Source organism: Hipposideros armiger, unplaced genomic scaffold, assembly GCF_001890085.2.
Source record: "Hipposideros armiger isolate ML-2016 unplaced genomic scaffold, ASM189008v1 scaffold_1187, whole genome shotgun sequence".
Classification (NCBI taxonomy): Eukaryota; Metazoa; Chordata; class Mammalia; order Chiroptera; family Hipposideridae; genus Hipposideros; species Hipposideros armiger.
Genome location: NW_017732537.1, coordinates 48,473 through 70,980, shown reverse-complemented (window position 1 = coordinate 70,980; position 22,508 = coordinate 48,473). Strand labels below are relative to the sequence as shown.

Sequence of the window (22,508 nt, the reverse complement as noted above, 5' to 3'; positions counted from 1 at the left end):
GTGTTGCGCCCCTGCAGCGAGCCCTCAGGGTCATGGAGACCTAGTTCCTGGCTCTGCAGCATCTGCGTAGAGCTCCTGCAGTTGCTCAGGCGTCCACTGCCTACCACTGCATTATTCTGAGGGTTGCTCCAGAGCCTTGGTGCCCAGCTCCAGGAGGGAAACCCAGTTGCAGGAAACCGGCTTTTCTATGTGCTGAAGGTATGTGACTGAGAGTGCCCCCTGAGTAGGAGGCCAGCCCCATTCCCTGCCCACCTCACCCATGGAACAAAGGGGCCGCCCTTTATTGTTTGGTTAGCTCAGAGCTTCTCTGCAGTCGGTGTTGGCTTCGAAGTTATAGACTCAGGTGTTGTGGAGATGAGGGGAGGTCCCGCGCTGTGCTGTCTTGAGGGTCCGTGGACTCATGGAGGAGCCAGTGCTCACCACACTTGCCGTGGGTGTTTATTGCCAGTCTTCTTGCCTTTGTTGGCTCCATGAAGGCAGGAATGAGGCCCCTGGTGCACACTTGTGTCCAGCAGAGTTAGGACAGCTGCTGGCGTGTGGTGGGCCCAGTCTGTTGAGTGAAGGAAGGAATGCATGACAGATTATGCACTTCTATACATTCAAGGGAGACCACAGAATGCCAACCAGGTAGGAGACGTCAGTGGAAGGAATAGGGAGGCCCTTTGTGTTAACTGATCTTCTAGAGTGAGCTTCTTTCTGGCCTGGAAACTTCATGTGTAATTTCATTTAATTCTCACAGTAATCCCTCCAGGGTGGGAGGTGTTGGTCTCAGGTTGGGTTCCCAGAAGCAGATTTTGAGGTGAGAATTTGTGTGACAATGATTAATTAAGAAGTGTTCCCAGAGGAATTAAAGGAAGACAGCAGGGGAATGGGAATGTGCAATAGGGAAGCCAGGGAGGGTGTGAGGTCAAGTGAAGCAGGTTCGGCTCATCCTACAGGGCGATTCGGAAAATGGGTGAGCTCACACATGGAGCAGTCCCCACCAGGGAACAGGACAGCTGGGATTTGTATATGCAACACCCTCAGTGCTTGGGAAGGGCTGTAAATTCCCAGGCATCGTGAGTGCCAAGCAGGGTTCTGGCAGCCTGAGCCAGGGGCATCTGCCATTGGGAGTGAGCACACACAGGAACCAGTGTGTTCAAAGATCCTCATGGGATTTGCAGGGGACATGGGCAGAGTATCGACAGCACTGTGGGCATTCGAACGCCTTTTAGGCATGGAGCTGCCGCTCCGAGAGGTGGAGTAGTTCACGCATGAGCACTCAGCTAAGCGATGGCCACACTGGGATTGGAATGCACCCTGCCTCCCTGCCTCCTCCTTACCTTGCTCACTCTGTGATGAAAGGGAAGACTGGCCTCCACCTGCTTCATGGTTGGTGAGAAAGAAGGAAAAGACAGCAGGTAGAGGGGGAATTAGTGGTGCTGTGAGCATTTAGGGCACTTCCCACAGAGCTGGCAGCTCTCCAGTAATTAGGAAGGGGGGAGGTGTTCTTGCTAAATCTGCAGTAGTTTTTCCTCACCATCCATCTCAGCTTCTGTGTGAGTTGCACCCTCTGGAAAAGGCTGCAGCCAAGTGCTATTTATCTCCGTGTGGGGAAGAGAGGCTTAACAAATTAGCTGATGCTTAATTGGTGAGGGAAAGTAGGACAGGAAAGTTGGCCAGTTGGCCTGTGGGGTTTTCTGATCAATTCTCTGCATCAATATTCTCTGTGCATGAGCCTGAGATCAAGTGTGAATTCTCCATTGAGTAGCCAAGGCTCCCACCTGCTCCCTGGGAAGTGCCCACAACTGCTGCTGGCTCCTGTGGGGACAGGTGGAGGACCTCTCACCTGTACAGGTGCACCCACACCTTCAGGTTCACAGAACTACATGTTCAGGAGCAGGACTCCCAGTCCTAGAGACCAGGAGTCAGGGTCAGAGCTCTGAAACAACAGGATCTCAGGCACACGGCCATTCCCAGTAAATGTAGGATTCCTAGGAGTGGTGGTCAGGCCGCCATATTTTACAAAGCTCTCCAAAAGGTTCTTAGATTGTTGGGAAAGATCATCAAGAAGTCGTGATCAATGGTTTGACCCGTGACCTGGACCCAGGCAATTGGAGGCTTCCCACTCCCTTGCCTGTGCTTGGAACGTGCACTCCGCTTGCCTCCTGGTGGCAGAAGCTGCCCAAGGACACAGCGTTGAGATAGAAATGTGGGGTGGAGACTGTCCAGACTGGGTATGTGACTGAACCCAGTTAAGGCCTTTATAGAAACTTTAAGATGCTGGTGGGCAGGTACGGAAAACTAGTCTTGTAGCCACCGAAGAAAAGCCTTGTATGTAAGTTCCCTTGCTCATTAAGCCTGCCACCTACCAACCTGGAGAGGTCTGCCTTTTGCTTCAGTCTCTCGCTGCCCTCTGTGTATGGGTGCCAGTTTCAGATTATATGTGGGAAGCCCCTGGCCAGGCTGGCAGAGCAACATGCACGCTGCCAGATGAGAATCACTGCTTCAGAATGTCATTGCCTGATGGAGTCTCACCCTCCATGGTGATGCTTTAGTACCCGTCAGGGCACTGCTGTTCATCTTCTACTCAGGCACGTCCCATGGGAACACGCTGCTCCCAAGGCAGCCCACTCCATCTTGAACGACTTGGAAAGTCAGAAAGTTCTCTCTTACATTGAGTTGATATCTGCCTCCCTGATTACTGGATACCTTCATCCTAAATCAGGTCTCTCAAAGGCTGCAGAGTAATTCCAGTCTCTCTTGCACATGGCAGTTCTTCATGCATTTAAAGGTATTTGTGCTGTTCTGTCCTTAAGCATCCCTGGTCACTGTAACTGGTCATCGGTTTACACTGACAGATTCCAGTCTTCAGTGTCCTCCATCAAGCAGGGGGGCCAAGAAGTCTCAAGGGGCAGAAGAGACCCGTGGCCTCCTTCCTTTTCATGGGTCTTTACTCAGTGGTGTTGCCTTCAATTCTCATCTCCCCGTTTGCCCTTCTGCTCCTGGAAACCAAGTGTAGGACTTTGAGTGCAGCCTTGTTAAACCACATCCCTTTAGATTCAGTTCAGTGTTCTGGCTTCCTGAGACATTATGACCTCCTCCCAACTCTGTATTATGCACAGATTTGATGTGTCACCGATGTCCTCTTATGAGCATTAAGGTGATGGGAATGGAGACAAGCCAGAGCCCAGCAGTGTGCTGCAGAGGATTTTCAGGGCCCCCTGTGCCCACATCTCCCTCCCCCATCCCCTCAGGCCTCCAGGCTTCTGAAGATCCTCTTGAAAGTCTGCATGTTGGAGAGAGGCTCTGGGCTGTGTGGCCGTGACTCCATTCCATGGTGCTCTCCCATCTTCACCCCTTCAGAACATCTAAAATCCTCTCAGCTTCTGTAGAGAGGCCCTGCTGTATTAAGTTTGTAGAATGGGGCAGAAAGTATCTTCAGGACATGGTGCCATGAGGTACCCAGCCCAGGCCAGACTCCCGTCCCCACTTGTCTTCACAGGAACTGGCATCCTCTTAGTCATGGGCTGGAGAAGGAGTCTTGTCCTTCACCCTGACATTGCCTAGGAAAGGCCCCCATGCCAACTCTTGGTGTTCTATAGGGTGCTCTCTGTAAAGAAGGGGGATACTAGGGCTGGCCTGGGCACTCCCCCGGCTCTGTTTCCACATGCTTATTGTGTTGGCCAGCAAACCTGTCCATTGTTTATATAAGTGAGGTTCTAATGGAACCCTGTATAATAACAATGTGATGACCTGGGTCCAACATGTGTCTGGGTCACTGGGGGAGGCAATGAGTCAGGTCTCCATGTACTCGTAAGAAAAGCTATTCTCGATACACAGACAACTCAAAAATGACAGTTGTATCCTAATATGTATTTCGTGATCCCATTTTAATAAAAACTGTCTGATAAGTGTATGTAGATATGTCTGCAGATGTGACTAAACACTGCTGGATGGGGACATCTCAAATGATCTCTGGGAGATGAGTTTGGAGGGATAATGGGACATTTATACTACTTGAGCACATTTTTTTAAAAATGGGGCAGGGTTATGAAATGATATTGAACATTTTTATTTTGCTGTATTTTTTTCAAATAAAGAAAGTAATAAAACTTACATTAAAAAAAAAAAGGGGACTACAACCTGAGAACTCTCTTTCAGGTTCATAGGCGGCCTGGCACAGTACTTGGTACTCAGCAAGTGCGTGGCACATTCAAACTACAAGTATTTTTGCAGAACATGCTTGATAACTATCAGTTCCTTCTACTTTCAACCTGTTGGCTTTCTAATTAAACGAGGAAAAGAAAACACTCATAAAAACATGAGAAACAGTATAAGTAACTGAGTCCTATCTGCTTTGCCCGCCAATACTTTATTCATATAGTCAACAACATTTATGGAACACCTACTATGTGCTGGTTATAGTATACGTTTCTGGGACACAACTGTGACCAAAACAGACGTGGCCCCTGACCTCATGGAGACCCCAACGTGGTGGAGGAGATAGACAATAAGAAATAAATAGACTGACAACTATTCAAGCCCAGAAATGGCAATAAAGAAATAGAACAAAGTGCTATAAGAGAATGACAGGGGTGGGGTCACTGCCCAGGAGCTAGAAAGAGCCAGTTCTGTGAGTCGTAAATAACCGAGGCAGCTCAGAGCTTCAGCTGTGAACTGCTGTCTTCAGTGTGGCTGGACAAGCCGCCGTAAACCCCTCATTCCAGATTTCTGCTCCTCGTACCCCTGGTCACCTCTGGCAGTGACGAAACTCACCCCTTAAGGGCCCCTCCAGAAAGGAGTTTGCAGGCATTTTCTGGGAGAGAAGGGGTACCCGGGCCCGGGTCCCTGTGATTCCACAGGAACCAGAGCTTCTACCCTTGCTTGGGGCTGGCGCCTAAGAGCTTGAACAGCAGGAATCAGATGTCTGTGTTTAAATGACTTGTCTTGTAACTAAGGCAGCCAGAGCTGGCCCCAGGGGGATGGCATGTTTTGTGAGGAAAAAATTCGCCAAGAACAATGTTTATCAACCCCCATCTCAACAATCACCCTGTGTGTCTGCCAGCTTCTGGCTTGCTTCTGTTCATGTTCATGTTTGCTTTCTTTTTCTCTCTGCAGGCAGTGGAGACCAACCTGGCTTCCAAGGACAGCCACTGGGTCTTTGTGAATGAGGTAAGAGCCTAGAGTGGTAAGGAGGTGGCCAGCATTGAGCCCCTTGTCCCTTGGGAAAGCTTGGAGTAATTGTTTTAGGTCCAGTTCTAACGAGGGGTGCTGGACTGAATTTCAGGGTTTCACTGTGGCAAGACAGGAGGTCAGAAAGTGAGACTTGACCTGCCAAGATGCTCACCTGGAGCAGGTGGGAACCAGTGAAAGAATCTAAACCTGAGTCCACAAGGAAGTCAAAAGTCAAAAAGAAGTCATATCAGGCATTCGATGTGTGGGGTGAGGGGAGGTAGCCAGTCAGGCAGGGTCAGGGGCTGGAGAGATTAGGGTGGGTTAGAAAATGGGGTGCAGAGGGGGTGGAGCAAAAGAACAAAGAGGGGACACAGGCTGTATTTCATGCAGGAGGTTGAAGGTGTGTGTGTTATGTGACTGTGTGAGTGTGCGTGCCTAAGAGTACATGTGTGTTTTGGGGAGTATGCTTGTGTGTGAGAATGTATGTATGTCAGAAAGATGTGTATGAGTGTGTATGGATATGTGTGCGTGCAAAAGCATGTATGTGAGTATGTGAGAGTGCATGTGTGTGCACATGTGAGTGTGCAGGTGTGGGAGTGTGTATGTATGTGCACATGCCCTTGTGCAGCTGGTGGGGGCGGGATCATTGTAACTATTTAAAGAGGTTGAATGGGAATTCTCTCCCATTGAATGGCCATCACACTGGTTTGGCCCTAGGAGGAATGGGAACGCCAAGGTTCCACTGTGGCCTGGTCAGCTCTTCAGTAATTGCACCCTGGCTTCCTCCATGTTACAGGCATCACCTGGGAGTGGACTGTAACCATGTGCCCTAGGTCTCCTGAAGAACCCTCTCTGCTCACACATCTATTCAGGAAGCACCGACCAGGGCAGCCCTTGTGACTGCAGCAGGCTATTAACAGGGCTGACTCTAGAAGGTGTTTCCTAGTGCATGCTTTCATCAGGGCTGTGACCTTAGCTGCCCCTAAATTAACTGATCAATTTCTAATGGCCTCATTCTAGAAGATGCATGGTTTATTATATCGGTAATTTATTTTATGATGCATATTTCTTCATTAGCTCAGTGCTAATATGGCTGAAATAATTTTGGGTGGCTTATTTCAATAATTTTGCAGGTAGAATCTGATAGTAATGCTTGCACAGCCCACTTTTCATGGTTTTCCTCCATAAATTCACATCTTATCTCCATGTCCATATGGGCCACTTGGAGACATGCATAGTAACTGTCATTTACCATGGGTTGCGGATGGTCGTGTTGGGAATTAGGAGAAGGGACATGACACCCGCCTCCCCATTCTTCAGAGCCTGCATGGGTCTTCTTTGGTCCTTGGGAAGTTTTGATCCTCTGGGTTTTGCCAGCTTCTCGACAGGTTCTTCAAAGTCCAATTTTCTTTTGTTCCAGAGAAAGGATCATTCCATGTCTGCTGCTGGCTTTATTTTTTTGGTGACTCCTCCAAATTGGAGAGCCGGTGTTTCTCTGTTGCCAGTCTCCCAAAGTGCTCTGTTTTAATGCTTCCAACCTGTTTCCTTTCCTCTCCCCTACATCTCAAATCACCCCCGGGGCTCTCTTTCTGTCCCTCTTGATCCCCTGTTCAGGGCTGGGATTTGCTTTGGAATGGCCAGCATGAGGTACCCTCAGAGCATTGCTGGGGCACTGGAACTCAGGGCTTACTTCGCATCAGGAGAAGGGGTCAGGTGAGGGCACCCCTGTCAGAGCCGCACTGGAGCAGCCTCACCAAGTGCATGGCTGTGCCCTACTCAGGTCAGCAGTGTGCCCTGGACCTGTGAACATCCCTGGGCTGAGTGTGTCCTTCTACAGAACAGACTTCCCTCTTCCTGGGTTTCCTTTTCTATGGGGAGGGAAGGGGTAACAGCTACCATTGCTTGATCATCATTATATGCCAGACACTTGTCAGGGCATTTTAGATCTGTTACCATTCTTAGTCCTTATCAACAACCCTGTTGGCAATTATTATCATCCCCACTTTACAGCTGGGAAAAGGGAGGCTAGAGAGGTTAAATCATGTGTTCAAGGTCATAGAGCTATTAAATGGTGCATTTGCTATTCTTTATGAAGACTACCTGGCTCCAAAGCCCTTTGCATTCAAGGTCACCATCATGCACGTGGCCCTGGCAAATACCCTTAACTGGTGGTCAGGATCTGATTCACTAAGGCCAGTCAGTAGGGCTCAGGTAGGGACACTGGCAGGGACACTCATGGACGTTCTGGAAGTCTGCGATCTGAAGGTGTGGCTTGTAAATCTTTGACCAATGGACCCCAGCAACCCCAGCATAGCCTCTGGTTAGTGACAGAGGTGTTCTCTAAATTGTATGTAGACTTACCCTTGGGAGCCAGCTATATTCAGAACGACTGTCTCCTTTTACAGCATGACTCCACTGAAGACAAAAGTCCTATTACTCTTATGACAGTTGTTTTCTGTTTATCATATGTGATGGCTAGGATAAACTAAGGTGGAAAAAAGTCAGGGGCAGGCAGTGATGTCTCCAACATGGCCTCCAGGATTCAGTGGCTACAATGGGGCCCCATCGCCTTGCTGTCAGAGGAGCTCGGGTCTGTGCTTCTTCCGCCCATGTCCTTCCCCAAGGAGGTCCCCACTTCCACTCCTGCTTCCTTCACTCCTCACAGGCTCTTTTCTGCAGCCTCCCCCTCTGTATTTGACTTGCCTAATGTATTTTCCAGAATTCATGATAAACACTCAAGGGCACATGTTTTTGTTTGCTTTCTTTATGCAGTGGTTTTTGTAATATGTCGTTTCCACACTAGTGAATAAGGATGTTGCATATGACAGGCCTGTTTTGTTTGGAGAAGGGGTATTTGGAGGTGGAGAAAGGCTGGTGAGACTGTGAGCCTCACTGACAGTTTCTATCGGTCTCTGGACTCCATTGTGGGGATGCTGGCAAGCAGATGTGCTTTTCGGTGTAAACTATATTTTCATTGATTGATTATATTACATGTTAGATTAGAGGAGGCTGAGATTTGAAAGAACTTGTGGAAAGCAAAATGAACCATTAGTCTAGGTGGCCACTAGACCATGAATCTTTGGGGACATGGCCAGAATCCAGCTTATCACTGAATCCCCAGTGCCTCCTGCAAAGAGTAGATTCTTTCTTTCTTTCTTTCTTTCTTTCTTTCTTTCTTTCTTTCTTTCTTTCTTTCTTTCTTTCTTTCTTTCTTTCTTTCTTTCTCTCTCTCTTTCTTCCTTCCTTTCTTTCTTTCTTTCTTTCTTTCTTTCTTTCTTTCTTTCTTTTTTCTTTCTTTTTTTTTTGTGGAAGACACCTGTTGCGTAAACAGTATGTTCTNCTTTCTTTCTTTCTTTCTTTCTTTCTTTTTTCTTTCTTTTTTTTTTGTGGAAGACACCTGTTGCGTAAACAGTATGTTCTTACAAAGGTTGGGTTGAAGGCAAGTCAGTGTACACAGGGCAGAGCAAGTTGCTTTGATGAGTTCTTCCCAGTTGGCCTCCAAGAGAAGACAAAGGCAGTAATTAAGACCTGAGTCTCAGGGATGGAAGGGACCATTCTGGGTCATTCATCAGAATCTGCTAGTTCAGGACCAGTCAGGTTGACTTGATGAGCTATGTGGCTTCTGGAACCTCTTTATTGGCTGGGCTGGAGTCCTGCCTCTCCACATGGGTGGCCATCAGCAGATCCCAGGTGAGCCAGTCGTCCCTCTGGCCCAGGGACTCACAGGTGTACTCCGGGCTGGGTGGAGTCTGGACGCAGAGCAGAATGCCCTCCCGTGAGGCTCTGCATCTAGACAGGAGACATATGTCTCATACTCTGGACTTTTGGGAACTTTTTGGAGGAAATTCTTTTATGGAATATGTATATAACTTCTATGGAATATGTATATGTATATAACTTCCATCTTCTTCTAGAACCAACCATTATGCAGAAGTGAGATGCTTCATTTGTTGCTGGACAGCTCGCATTGTTAGGCTAGTTCTTCCAGACATGAAACCAAAGCACACTGTGATTGAAATGGTTTAAGATGCTTAATAAGAAATGCAGAAGCATGTGTATAACCCATGTGCTTAGATTTCCTTAGCAAGTGAAGCTCTGAGCTGTGATCTGTGGCTCAAAATGGGCCTGGGGGAGGTGGGTTCTAAGGAGGGAGGTAGCTCAGGTTACAGGTCCTTGGCATTCCTGCCTGGTTTTCAGCATATACAGATGGCTCCGCCCAGACCTTGTCCATCCCAGACCTTGCCCCTGAGCTACAGACCCAGAGACCCAGATGCCTTCTTGACTCAGCTGCTAGGAGGTCTTATGACCATCGCCAGCTCGGTGTATCTCTATCTCAACCCATCATCCTACCCATTATCTGGTCCTCATTCAGTGCTCCAATCTCAGTGCCAGTGTCCAGTCCTTCTGGTCACCTCCCTAGCCAAAGGAGAAAGGCCCACATCATGCACCTGCCTCACACCCACTCCAGGATGACCCCAACCACACCTGTGCTCCTTTATTTATTGGGTTGTTGGAAAAGTCATGATGCATGTTTGCAACAGATAGTACTGGTTCATTTTTGGAAGTACTAGAGTCATTCACATCTCTGTTATTGCTATGTCATTTGACAGCTGACAGTTCTAGTTTTGGAGATTTTACAACAAGTTGAAGATGGAAGACCAAAATGTGCATTTTTGCCATATTTTACTGTTTTACTTCCATAAAGGGAAGAACACGTGTCAAGCTTGTGGGAAGTTGCGTAAAGTTTACGGTGACAATGCTTCCCAAGAATGTCAGTGCCAACGATGGTTCATGAAATTCTGTGCTGGTGATTTTGATCTCAACGATGCTTCTCCGTCAGGGAGGACCACCGAGGTTGTTGACAACAAAATAAAGGCAATGATTGAGTCAAACCCATGTTACACGACACAAGAGATGGCAGAAACACTGAACATCCATCATTCAAGTGTTCATGACCACCTGAAGAAGCTGGGATATGTAAGCAAGCTCGATCTTTGGGTTCCGCATGAACTCAAAGAAGTTCATTTGATGGCACATCTAAACATCTGCAATATGCTCATTAAATGTGAGGAAACAACCCTTTTTTGAAGCGAATGATAATTGGAGAGGAGAAGTGGATTGTTTACAACAATGTGGTGCGCAAATCATCTTGGTCCCGACATGATGATTCGCCTCAAACGACATTTGAAAGCAGATGTTCATCAGAAGAAGGTTATGCTCTCAGTGTGGTGGGGTTTTAAAGGTGTTGTGTTTTTCCAGCTCCTACCAAGGAACCGAACAATCAATTCGAATGTGTACTGTCGGCAGTTGGACAGCTTGAACGAATCCACCATCCAGAAATGTCCAGAGCTTGTTAACTGTAAAGGAGTTGTGTTCCATCGCGACAACGCGAGACCACACACAAGTTTGATCACCCATCAAAAATTATTGGAGCTTGGATGGGATGTGTTGCCACACCCACCATATTCGCCTGACCTTGTGCTGTCAGACTTCCACTTGTTTCGCTCTCTTCAAAACTCCTTGCCTGATATAACATTCAATTCAGATGAGGCTGTAAATCAGCACCTTGTTCAGTTCTTCTCAAATAAAGACAGGCCCTAACATGAACGAGGAATTATGAAGATCACTGAAAGATGGCAATAGGTTATCAAACAAAATGGGCAATATATCATTGATTGATCTTTGTTCTTTATATAAATAAGTGACCTTTGAAAAACAGACAAAATACGTCATGACTTTTCCAAAAACCCAATACTTCTTACCTTTCAGCCCACTGCTTCATGGCTCATCCCTGTAAGATGGGTCAGTTGCTGTTTCCTATGTTTAGTTTCCTCTCCTGGCTCTGGGCCTTTGCCAGGATTTCCCTTTATGCCTGGCCTGCCCTTCCAGAATCTCTGATTGTCAAGGACTTACCTCTCCTGCAGGGGTCTGCTAAACATTGCCTCTGCCCAAAGGTCTTCCTGGCTTTCCCCATTAGATTATTCATTCTCCTCGGCCCACCTCTGCTGTGTTGGGAACTGGATGCACATGCCTGACACTCTGAACAGCTTGTGAGGGAGGGTAGGACTTCCCTTTTATCAGGTCCCAGAGTCCCCAGCATGAGGGGCCCAGACACAGAGCAGGTGCTGGGTGAAGCCTCCAGACACAGTGTCTGCCTGTTGCTTCCTCACCTTGACACTGCTTGTCTAATAGCCTGTAGAGGAGGAAGAGGCATTTATAGCCATCCCAGTCTTCATGGGCTCAGACAGCTTTGATCCTGCTCCATGAGCACACTTTGCTCCCCAGCAATGCCTTTCTGCACCTGCATTATGAGTGCCAAGGGGTACAAGCTCTTCCTCTGAGGCATATGCGTGCTCCCTTCAGCCCTGGACCAGACCATTGGCAGATGGCAGAGCATCCAGGGAGGAGGGCAGGAGAAGCACCAGCCAGTGTTCCTACAGCAGTCTCCAAATTTCTGGGGGAACACATGTTCTGCTAATTCATAGGTGCTTTGAGAGAAAGGATTCTGTGATCAAAGAGGGTGATAACTTAAACGGCAAGAAATAGGTGTCTCCTGCAGGCATCTTTGGTCTCTCATGCATGCTGTGCTTCCCAAAGATGAGGCAGTGCACGCTATTGGTCACACACATTTGTGTTTCTAACATACTCCCGTGCTTCTCCTCTTGACATGTGCTTGCCTCTGTGCTGGAATAGGTAGTTGGCAGAAGTGGAGTGTTAGGGCCTATAGGATACAGTTCAGGTTCCTCCATGTGACACAAGAGGCTGTTCACGAGCTGACTTCAGAGCCCTCTTTGGTCTCAGTTCCTGCCAACTCTTGTCATATAGAGCTGCTCTGACTGTATCCTAAGAGATCTCCATCCCCCAAGTACCTCCATGTCTGGACCTCTTCAGATTCCTCAGGCACCAGCCTCCAACTTGTCACTTTCTCTGGGTTGCCCACCCACGAATACTCCTTGAGGACCCTCCAGGTACTTGCCCCAGAGGGGACTGCTGTCAACAGTCAGAGAAGGTCACTCCAGACTTTCACATGTTCCCTACCCATAACATACACTGTGTTAAAACCAATGACAGAGAGATTAGTGTACACATGTATAATGCGGGGAAAGAAATATGAATGTACTAATTGAAGAAAACAAGGAAAAAAAGACTATGAAATGAATGTGGAATAAAATAGCTTTAAGAAACCTCTACTTGAGACTCAGAGAAAGAGGGGAAGGGTAAAGATTTAATTTTTTTCTTCCTTTCATTTTGAAAATTCCAATTCTGTTTGGATATTAAGTCCCTGTACCATTTACTGCCTGCAAATTTAATTTAGTAACACTCAAAAACAATTATGTTTCTTCTAATCTATTCAGTTGTTTCTCCCCCAGCCCTGCTGAGGTGTCCTTGAGGACAGGCATTATGTCTTACCCACCTCTGTAGCCCCAGCTGAGAACCCAAAACAAAGAATAGGAGTTGCCATTTATTAGACATTAGATGGAGCCAGGAACTTGTTTTGAGCATCACTTTTAAAAAACTTTTTACTTAAAAAAATCAACGGCTTTATTGAACTTTAATTCACATACAACAAATACACATATTTAAGTGTACAATTTACGTTTGGCACATGTATACCCATGAAACCATAGCCATGGTGAAGGTGGTGAATTGGTGAATGTATCTATCATCCCCAAAGTGTCCTCATGTCCCTTTGTAATACCACCCCCCTGTCTAACACTCCCCCACTCCCCTGGCAATCTGTTTCTGTCACTGCAGATTATTTGTATTTCCTGGGGTTTTATATAAATGGAATCATACAGTATGTACTCTTTTTTTATCTATTTTGCTATGGCTCTTTCCCTCCCGATAATTATTTTAAGATTCATGCATATTGCTATGTATGGCAAAGTTCTTTTCTTTTTATTGATAAGGAGTATTCAAATGTAGGGATACACCACAATTTGAATATCCATTGAGGAGTATTTGGGTTGTTCTAGATTTTTGGTGATGACAAGGCTCCTATATGAACATCCATGTACAAGTCTTTGTGTGGACATATGATTTCATTTTTATTGGGTACATATTTACAGGTGGAATTGCTGGGCCATATGGAAGATGTATGTTTAACTTTTTAAGAAACTTCCAAGTTCCATGAGAATTCCAGTTGCTCTGCATCTTCTTCAGTCCTTGATTTCATCCGGGTTTTTGGCATTAGCCATTATAGTTAGTGTGTAATGGTACCTCAATATGATTGTAATTTAAATTTCCCTAATAATGAATGATACTGAGCATCTTTTCATGTGTTTATTTGCCATCTATACCTATATTGTCCTTAGGGGAAAGCTGAGATTATTTATTTGAGACATTTATTATTCTTTAGTGTTATGAAGTTCCCCGTAGGTGATTTAATGACATCTCCCAAATTTTGATATGTTGTGTTTTCATTGTTATTCAGTTCAAAATACTTCTATATTACCTTTTGATTTCTTTTTTGACCCATGGATTTTTTAGGAGTGTGTTAGTTAGTTCCCAAACATTTGTGGATTTTTGAGGGCTCTTTCTCATATCGATTTTTAATTTAAGTTCCATTGTGGTTAGAGAACATCGATTCTATTACTTGAATCCTTTTAAATTTACTGAGGCTTATTTGATAGTCCACTATGTTGTCTTTCTTGATAAATGTTTTATGTGCATTTGAAAAGGATGTGTAATCTGTTGTTATTGTGTGGAATGTTCTATAAATGTCAATTAGGTCAATTTAGTTGATAGTGTTGTTTATATCTTCTGTATCCTTGATGATTTTTTTGTCTATTTGTTCTATCAGTTATTAAAGAGAGGTATCAAAATATTTAACTTTAATTGTGAGTTTGCTTGTTTTTCCTTGCAGTTGCATCAGTTTTGCGTAATGTATTTTGAAGCTTTGTTATAAGAGGCATAAATGTTTAAGATTTTTATGTCCTGAAGATTAATTGATCTGTTATCATTATGAAACAATTATCTTTATCCTTCTGCTCTGAAATGTTCTCTGCTCTGAAATATATTTTACCTGATATTGCTGTAGCTATTACAGATTTGTTTTGACTAGTGGTAGCACAATATTTCTTTTTCCACTCTTTTACTTTTAACTGACTTGTTTCTTTATGTTTAAAGTATATTTCTTGAAGGCCTTTTGTACTTGGATATAGCTATTGGGTTTTTGGAAAAGTCATGACATATTTTTCCTATGTTTTTTGTTGCACTCTGTCTTTTTAGCACTCTGTAGATTCTAACACTCTGACTTTTAATTGAAGTGCTTAGATAATTTAGATTTAATGTGAGTATTGATACTGTTAGTAAAGGATTGAGTCCTGGAAGCCAAGTGAAGAAACCATTTCAAACAGGAGGGAGAGAGCATTGGTGTCACATGCCGCTGCCATGAGGATGTGGTCTCTAGTGGGTGAATGTTGGGGAAGGGTTGGAGGACCAAGTCCCCAGGTACTTCAACTTGTTTTATCCCATCTTAGAGGTAAAGAAACAGGGACTCAGAGAGATGGATTGACATTTCAATGTCACTTAATCAGTAAATGGCAGAGTTAGGATTTGAACTTAGGTGTGAGTGACTCCAAATTTAAGAAATATATACCCTTTGCCACACTGCCTCTCTCTTACCGGTCCCCCTCACACTCAACGCTAACTAAATGCTAAATACATGACTGAATCTCAGCAATATTTGAAAGTTTTCATAATTTGGAAGTGGCCATAAAGTTCTTGTTGTAGAAAGTTACTAAATAACTTTCATTTTTTTATTATTATATTTCTTTCCTTTATGTTAGTTTACCTTATGTTTAAAATCTCCTATGGCAGAGGTGAAAGAACCTGCAAAATCTAATACCTGTCACATGAGTCACATCTGAAAGGAACAAACCATACTTACTAGAAATGTACTTCCATTTGTTAATAAGACTACATCTATATCCCTTTCTCAACCCAAAAGGAATCTATGAGATTTAGCATTTATAGTTATAGATATATGAGGAAATTGTTTTTATATAATATTACTATTCATGCCTTTTCAAAGCCCCCTGGGAGGGTGCTTGTTGCTGCACAGATGGTGTGTTTGGGGAGAAGTAACTCAGAAAGTAGTAATGTACCATTGTTTTAGTTCAGTCTTTGGGAACATACCATGGATATGATTTGGCTCCAGTGCTTGCCAATTCTTTGACTTTGGGCAAGTTATTTTACTTCTTTCCTTGAACTTTATTTTCCTCATCTGATCAGTAGGGTTCCTCATAGCCACCTCATATGCAAGTTATGAAGATTAGATGAGATAACTGACCAGAAGTGACCCAGCATGGGGTCTGGTTTATAGCAAGCCCTCTTAAAAGATAGCTCCTCTTATTAATAGGTAACTAAAGTCCTGTGGGAAAGTTCATCTTTGGGACTTAGTCAGGGTCACTCACACTTAAAGAATCAATCACAGGTCAGAGCATGTCTTAGGAGGAGTGCGGGAGCATGGGAACATGGCTTGATTCATCGCCTGCATGAGTCCGAATTGCAGCATTTATAACTGTGTCTTGGGCTTGCTGGGACCCTAGTTCACCCTCTCCCTTTCAAACTCTTATAAGACTCAGCTCAAATTACTATCCCTTCGCTTTGCAACACCTATTGATTTCTTCCATGACCTTTACTTCTTCCAATACCCCAGAGAACTGAGGCTATGATTCTTCAGTGGTACTTAACTTCTTCCTCCATGTCCTGTCCCCATGTCAGGATTTATAACGCTTAACAATTGATCATTTATTCATCACACATGTACCGAACACCTCTGAAACACTGGGGATGCTCAGGAGAATTCAAGAGATATGAGGTGTGATAAAAAATACAGTGAATGTTTAAATTTAAAAAATATTACGGTAAAAGACACATTGCCATTAATCCCCCTCGAAATACTCCCCCTCACTTTGAACACACTTATCCCATCATTCTTGCCACTTTCTGAAGCAGTTCTGGAAGTCCTCTTTGGTGAGTATCTTTATCCTCCATCATGACAATGCTCCGTGTCACACATCGCTTCTGGTACGGCAATTTCTGTCAAATGAAAACATTATGGTGTGTCCTCATCCATCTTATTCACCAGATCTGGCACCGTGCCACTTCTGGCTCTTCCCCAAAGTCAAAATGATTCAGGACCTCAAGGCAGCCACAACAGCACAACAAAAGACACTCACAAAGGATGACTTCCAGAACTGCTTCAGAAAGTGGCAAGAATGATGGGATAAGTCTTCGAAGCAAGGGGGAATATTTTGAGGGGAATTAATGGCAATGTGTCTTTTACTGTAATAAATGTTTGTTTTATTTAAGCATTTACCATATTTTTTTATCACATCTCATTTTTTTCGTCACCCACAGAGAACTTATGGTAGCATGGCTGAGAAACGTGTACCTGGATCACTAAATTACAGCTAGGCCAGAGTTGTAGGAGCCACTCCAGGTCTTCTGCAGCTTGCAGACAAGTGCAAACTCCCTGCCAACAAAACAGCTCAGACAGACCCCTACCCCTGCTGTGGAATCAGACTCCTCGTTTTAGACATGAGTCGATTGTTCCCAACAAGTGTGTTGTCATTTTGCAGAGTTTTGACAGAGAATGGTTGGTGAAGGGAGTGCGGACACTTAGGGAGTTTTAAAAATAGCTCTAATTATCACGTGCAGCAAATGTATCTGAAAACTGAAGGTTAGTGTCTCTACCTTTCTGCATTCCTGTCCATCGCTCTTCCCACAAATGGATTCTGATGGGTTCCGATAACTCGCTGCTTGTGCCAGAAAGACCCCATTATCTGTGCCTTCTATCCTGTTATTACACCTCCTTTGCCAGGCTGGATAATCATCGTGCATCACATGGAGAGGTGAGATGCAAGCATACACACACACATACACTTTTGCTGCCTTCATGTGCAGCATGGGGATAGCAGGCCCCTGGTGGAGCTCCCAAGGAAGGCCCTTTCAAAGCTGGAACATGGAAGCAGAAATGGAGGCAGGAGACAGCTCAAACCACTGGAACTTCTTGTGAAATGTCTTAAATGATTATTTTAAGGGCTCACAGAAACAGTGGCCTCAGCTTTGGATGTCTTTTCCACTGTCTCAAACAAGAGGATGTTATGTGCAGTGGGACAGCCTGTCTCTTAAAGCTGGCTGAAAAATCCCAAATGAATATTGTGCAGTGAAGAAATCCTTCAGCTGTCAGTGATCAGAACTCGGATGCAGTTCTCAGCAGCCCTGGAGACTGGCTTGTTGGCTGCTGAGGGGATGAGGGGCTGATGAGCCTGATGCTGTCACCATCATGCCTGATATTGCTCCCCGCCAGGTGCAGAGAGGGGCTCCCGGTGAAGAACTGCTGAAGAGCCCACCTTGTGAGGCCAATGGGGTCCAAACAGCTTCCTCCATACCCACAGATTTCCACTCATTTGCTCTGGGCATTGCAGGAATAGTGACCTGCGTGGTTGCCCTCAGAAGCAAGGAAACTCACATGGTGAGTGCCTACTGTGTGCCAGGCCTTGCTTCACATGTTTTATAGACATTATTCAAAACAAATTAAATCTGTCTGTGAAATTCCTTTTAAAGAGATGGCAAGAAATTCAATCCGGTTATAACAGGGTTGCTTCCTCCTTACCCTCAGGAAGGTTGTGCAAAAGTCCCAGGGCTTTCCACTGTGGCCAGGTCAATCATAGAAAGATCTCTATAGACAGGAAGTTTCAACCCACATTGGGCCTAGGATTGGGCATGGTGATTTTATTTTTTTGAGAGACCACGAGTTTGGGGCCCAGCCTTCCTGAATGGCCACCAGCCAGTCCTTTCTGATCTTATACCCTGGGACGAACGTGTATGGGGAGGGGCAAACCCACAGCGCCTCTTCGCCCCCTCTCCATCTCTGCTGGAAGCTTCTCACTCACCGCAGCCAGCTTCATTCTCTAAGCCTCAGAAGCTTCCGCCCAACCATCTTGTCAGCTCACATATTTATTGAAAGAAAATATCTTGGGAGAAAGAAGAACACAGACTTTCTAGAGCATAAAGTGTTTACCTCTGTGTAGGTGTGTTTGGGAGATATGGCGGAGTGGGAGGGACGGGGTAGCAGGAAAGCAGAGAAAAAAATTGCTCTTATTCTTTTTTATTCTTCTACAATTGTAAAACAAAATACAAATTAATATACCCATGACTTAGCCTTTCAGACAGCCTTATATATACCATTTCTTTTGCCAAATTGAGTTTTTTCTGTTACGTTCAGTTTTGTGTCCAACTGTTTTCAATTAATAATACATCATTAACATTTTATCATGTCAGTAAATAGTACTTGAGATAATATTTAATGGCCTTGTAGTAGTCTGTCATTTGGAAAAATCATAATGTATGCAAATCTTCAATTTTTAGTTAGGTTGGTTAATGTTATTATAAATAATACTGCAATTCTTCTACCTAGATCTCTGCTGTTTTGCTGATTCCTTATTATGATAGAAATATTGTTTCTAAGTAGGGGAAAGCTCAAAGAGCCTGAGCTCCTTTTATTAGAGTGCCTGTCTCATCCCACTCTTGTGAACATGAATATAATCAACATTTTTCATTTTCACCAATATTACAGGTAAAAAAAAAAGCTCCCTGTATTGTTTTAATTTATATTTCTTTGCTTATTCATCAAGTCAAACACTTTGAGCATTTATTTATCGATGATGTCTATTTCTAACTTTGTGATTTGGTTGTTCATGTTCTCTGTAAAGATATATTAGTCGTTTGTTACATGGCTCTGTTTTCACAATAACCTTCTGAGAAAAGTATTAACATTAGAGTACAGACAATGAAATTGAGGCTCAGAAAATGTCTGAGTTCTCACAGCTGTATAAAGACAAGTTGGCACTGTAAGCTCACGTTGGTCTCATTCCAAAGCCTGTGTTATCTCCATGCAGTATTGCCTTTGAACAGCCCAGACCTGCCTTAATGGGAAACACATAGTGATTTATGTCTTTTAAGGGTCAACGTTTCTGCACCAAGCCAGTAAATCTTCCATTATTATATTGGATTAGGTCATTTTAAATTCTGAATCAAAGCTTGGTTTTGCAACTTAAAGTGACATAAAATTTTCTCTTAACCTTAGTTAAGTAACAGAAAAGTCGTAAAACTCTCCCTAATGTTCATCCAATAGAAGGGAATGAGCAGGGTCAAAAGGCCAATGGAAGACCACACAAAGTCGCTTGTATGATTAGACCCAAGGCATCTGCTTGTACAGGCGCTGGTTCTGTTTTGTGGGAGTCTTCAATGGCCCTAACGAAAGCCCCTCCAAGGAGACTTGTGGTGAGGAAGCAGGCACCCTCCTTTCTCTTTTGAAGAGTACAAGCACATCCAAGTTCTCTTTCCCCTCAAAGGAATGCTCCTCACTAAATATCCTTCCCTCAATTTCGATTTTTCTGGACTTTTTATATCCTCCTTTGGGGTGAGAGTTTTTAGAGTCAAGAAATTGATCATCAGTCATCTCCCTTGGCCAATCTGCAAGTGCGCCAGGTACTTCATTATGAAACCTCCTATCATTAGCACTTGGTCCTCCAAGAGCAAATCCAATTAGCAAAACAGTTCAGTTTAATATAGAATGTGGTTTCCTCCCCCAAAGACTGGTTTCAGGAGAGGGGCTCTATTATCCATTAGGTTTTTGTACCTCAGCTCACAACACACAGCCCTGTAAGGGATGAAAAGTAGTCATAGTAATGGAGCCACCAGGGCTGGGGAGTGTGGTGACAATTTGGGGGTGAAATTATGAACAGACATCTAATAATCAGGCAGAGGCTTGGACTATAAGGTGATAATAGGTGAGAAGGAGACTGCTGATCTGTGACTAAAAATATTCTGGCTTTTATCCTGAGTGAGCTGAGGATCCACTGGAGCATTGTGAGCTGAGGAGGGATGTGATTTGAATTATACTTTAGAAGGACCACCCTGATTTCTGTGTTGAAAATACACTGTGGGGATTGGGGTGGGAAAACAGAAAAAAGGAGGCGTTAAAAAATTAGGGCCTTTAATTATAGATGATGGTAGCTTAGACCAGGGGTGGTAAGATGTGCTTAGATGCTGGAATTTTATCACAGGGCTGACAGACATTGCTCACCAAACTGATGTACAGAGAAGGCACATGTCTAGTGCAAGGGCAAGCACCCAGCAAGTGTGTAAAACAGGGGAAGGGCGATGGATGTTTTAAGGTGTGTGTGCGGTCACTGGTATTTTATGTACGTTTTCCCCAAAAATAAGACCAGGTCTTATATTAATTTTTCTCGAACAATCTACATTTATTCATTTATTTATGTACAAAAATCTACATTTATTCAGCATGTCTGGCTGATGATCTTAACTGCGGCTTATGTTTGGGGTAGGGCTTATATTATGAGCATCCTGAAAAATCATGCTAGTGCTTAATTTCTGGTTAAGTCTTATTTTCGAGGAAACACGGTAGGATGCACTGGATTTGAACCCAGGCAATCTGTCTCTAGTGCCTACAGTTTTATTATTTTACAAACTTTTGAAGTCTAGCTGACATTAAAAAAAAGTGCACGCTTTGGTGAGTTACAATTTCGTGTTTTAACATATACACTTGTGAAACTATTACCACAATAATGATAATGCATATTTATCATACCCACAAAAGTTTCCTCATGTGCCCATGTAATCAATTTTCCCCTCCACCCAATCCCAGGCAACCTCTTATCTGTTTCCTTTCACTAGAGATTACTTTGCATTTTCTAGAATTTTATATCAATGGAATTAGACAGCACACACACTTTTTTTTTGTCTAGCTTATTTCAATCAGCTCAGCATATGATTTTGAGATTCATCCATGCTGTTGTGTTTATGTTTAATTTTTGCATATGGTGTGAGGTAAGGGTTGAGGTTAATTTTTTTTTTTTATCTTTGCACATGGGTATTTAATTGTTCCAGCACTACTTGTTGAAAACAGTATCCTTTCCCCTTTTAATCCATTGCCAAAAATCAGTTGGCCTTCAATGTTGGGATCTATTCCTGATCTCTCTGTTCTGTTCTGTTGACTTATATGCCTATTTTCACACCAATGCCACACTGTATAATTGTAGCTTTTTAGTTGGTCTTGGAATCAAGTGAAGTAAGTTTCCCACCATTTTCTTTTTTAAAAATTTACTTTCACCCTTCTAGGTCCTTCACATTGTCACAGGACTGGGACTAGGGTGAGGCAAGTGAGGCACCAAAGGCACAAAATTTAAGGAGGAACTCACTCACAAGTTTGTGCAAGTGCCTCACCATGCACTGGAAATCTGCATTTCCAGGTACATTTTAGAATTAACTTGTCAGTTTCTAGAAAAAGCCTGCTAGGATTTTAATTTGTGTTATGTTGAATCTAGAGATAATTTCAGGCAAAAATAAGATCTCCACAATATTGAATCTTCTGATCTATGAACAAGGTATATCTTCATTTATTTATACCTTCCTTCATTATTTTTAGCAATGTTTTGCATTAAGTGTATTGACCTTATAAATGGTATTGCTTTTTGAATTTAAATTTGCAATTGTTTGTTGTTAGTGTGTAGAAAATACAATTAATTTTTGAATATGGACCATATATCCCACAACCTTGTTAAACTTACTTATTAGTTCTAGTGGCTTTCTTTAGTAGATTTCTTGAGATTTTTCTATATAGACAATCACGCCATCTGTGAATAAAGACAGTTATATTTCTTCCTTTTCAATCTGGATTGTCTTTATTTCTTTTTCTTGCTATATTGCACTGGCTAGACCCTTCAGTACAATGTTGAGTAGAAGTATTTAGTAAAAGTGGACATCTTTGCATTCTTCCTAATCTTAGGGGAAACTATTCAGCTTTTTACTATTAATTGTGATGTTAGATGCAGGTTGATCATAGGTGCTCTTAATCAGGTTGAAGAAGTTTTCTTTTATTCTTAGTTTACTGAGCGTTTTTACATAATTAGGACTTGGATTTTGTCAAATGCTTTTTATGCATCTATTGTGATAACCACAGGGTTTTTTTTTATTCTATTAATATGGAGAAATAAATTGATTCATTTTCAAATGTGAAACCAACCTTGCAGTCCTGGGATAAACCCCACTTGATCATGACATTTTTGTTCTTTTTTAAATTGCTGGATTTAAACTTAGCTAAAGTTCTTTTAGCTAAAGTATTAGCTAAGATATTTTAAAGAAAATTTGTATCTATGTTTATGAGAAATATTAATTAGCCTGTAGTTTTCTTATCCTGTAAACCCTTTGTCTGGTTTTGTTATCAGGGTACTGCTGGCCTCCTGGAATAAGTAGAGATGTGTTTCCTTCTCTTCAATTTTCTAAAAGAATTTGTGTGAAATTGATATTATATATTC

General features: G+C 43.4%; 1 protein-coding gene across 1 annotated transcript in view; it reads left to right on the top strand.

Moving 5' to 3' along the window:
* Positions 1–22,508, top strand: part of LOC109376747 (glutamate receptor ionotropic, delta-1-like) — a gene marked incomplete at its 3' end in the record, with an annotated part of 264,904 nt that overhangs the window by 209,619 nt on the left and 32,777 nt on the right. The window contains exon 3 of the mRNA XM_019632845.1: positions 5,101–5,154. Coding sequence (XP_019488390.1) covers positions 5,101–5,154 — 54 coding nt within the window. The remainder of the gene's footprint in view (positions 1–5,100; positions 5,155–22,508) is intronic.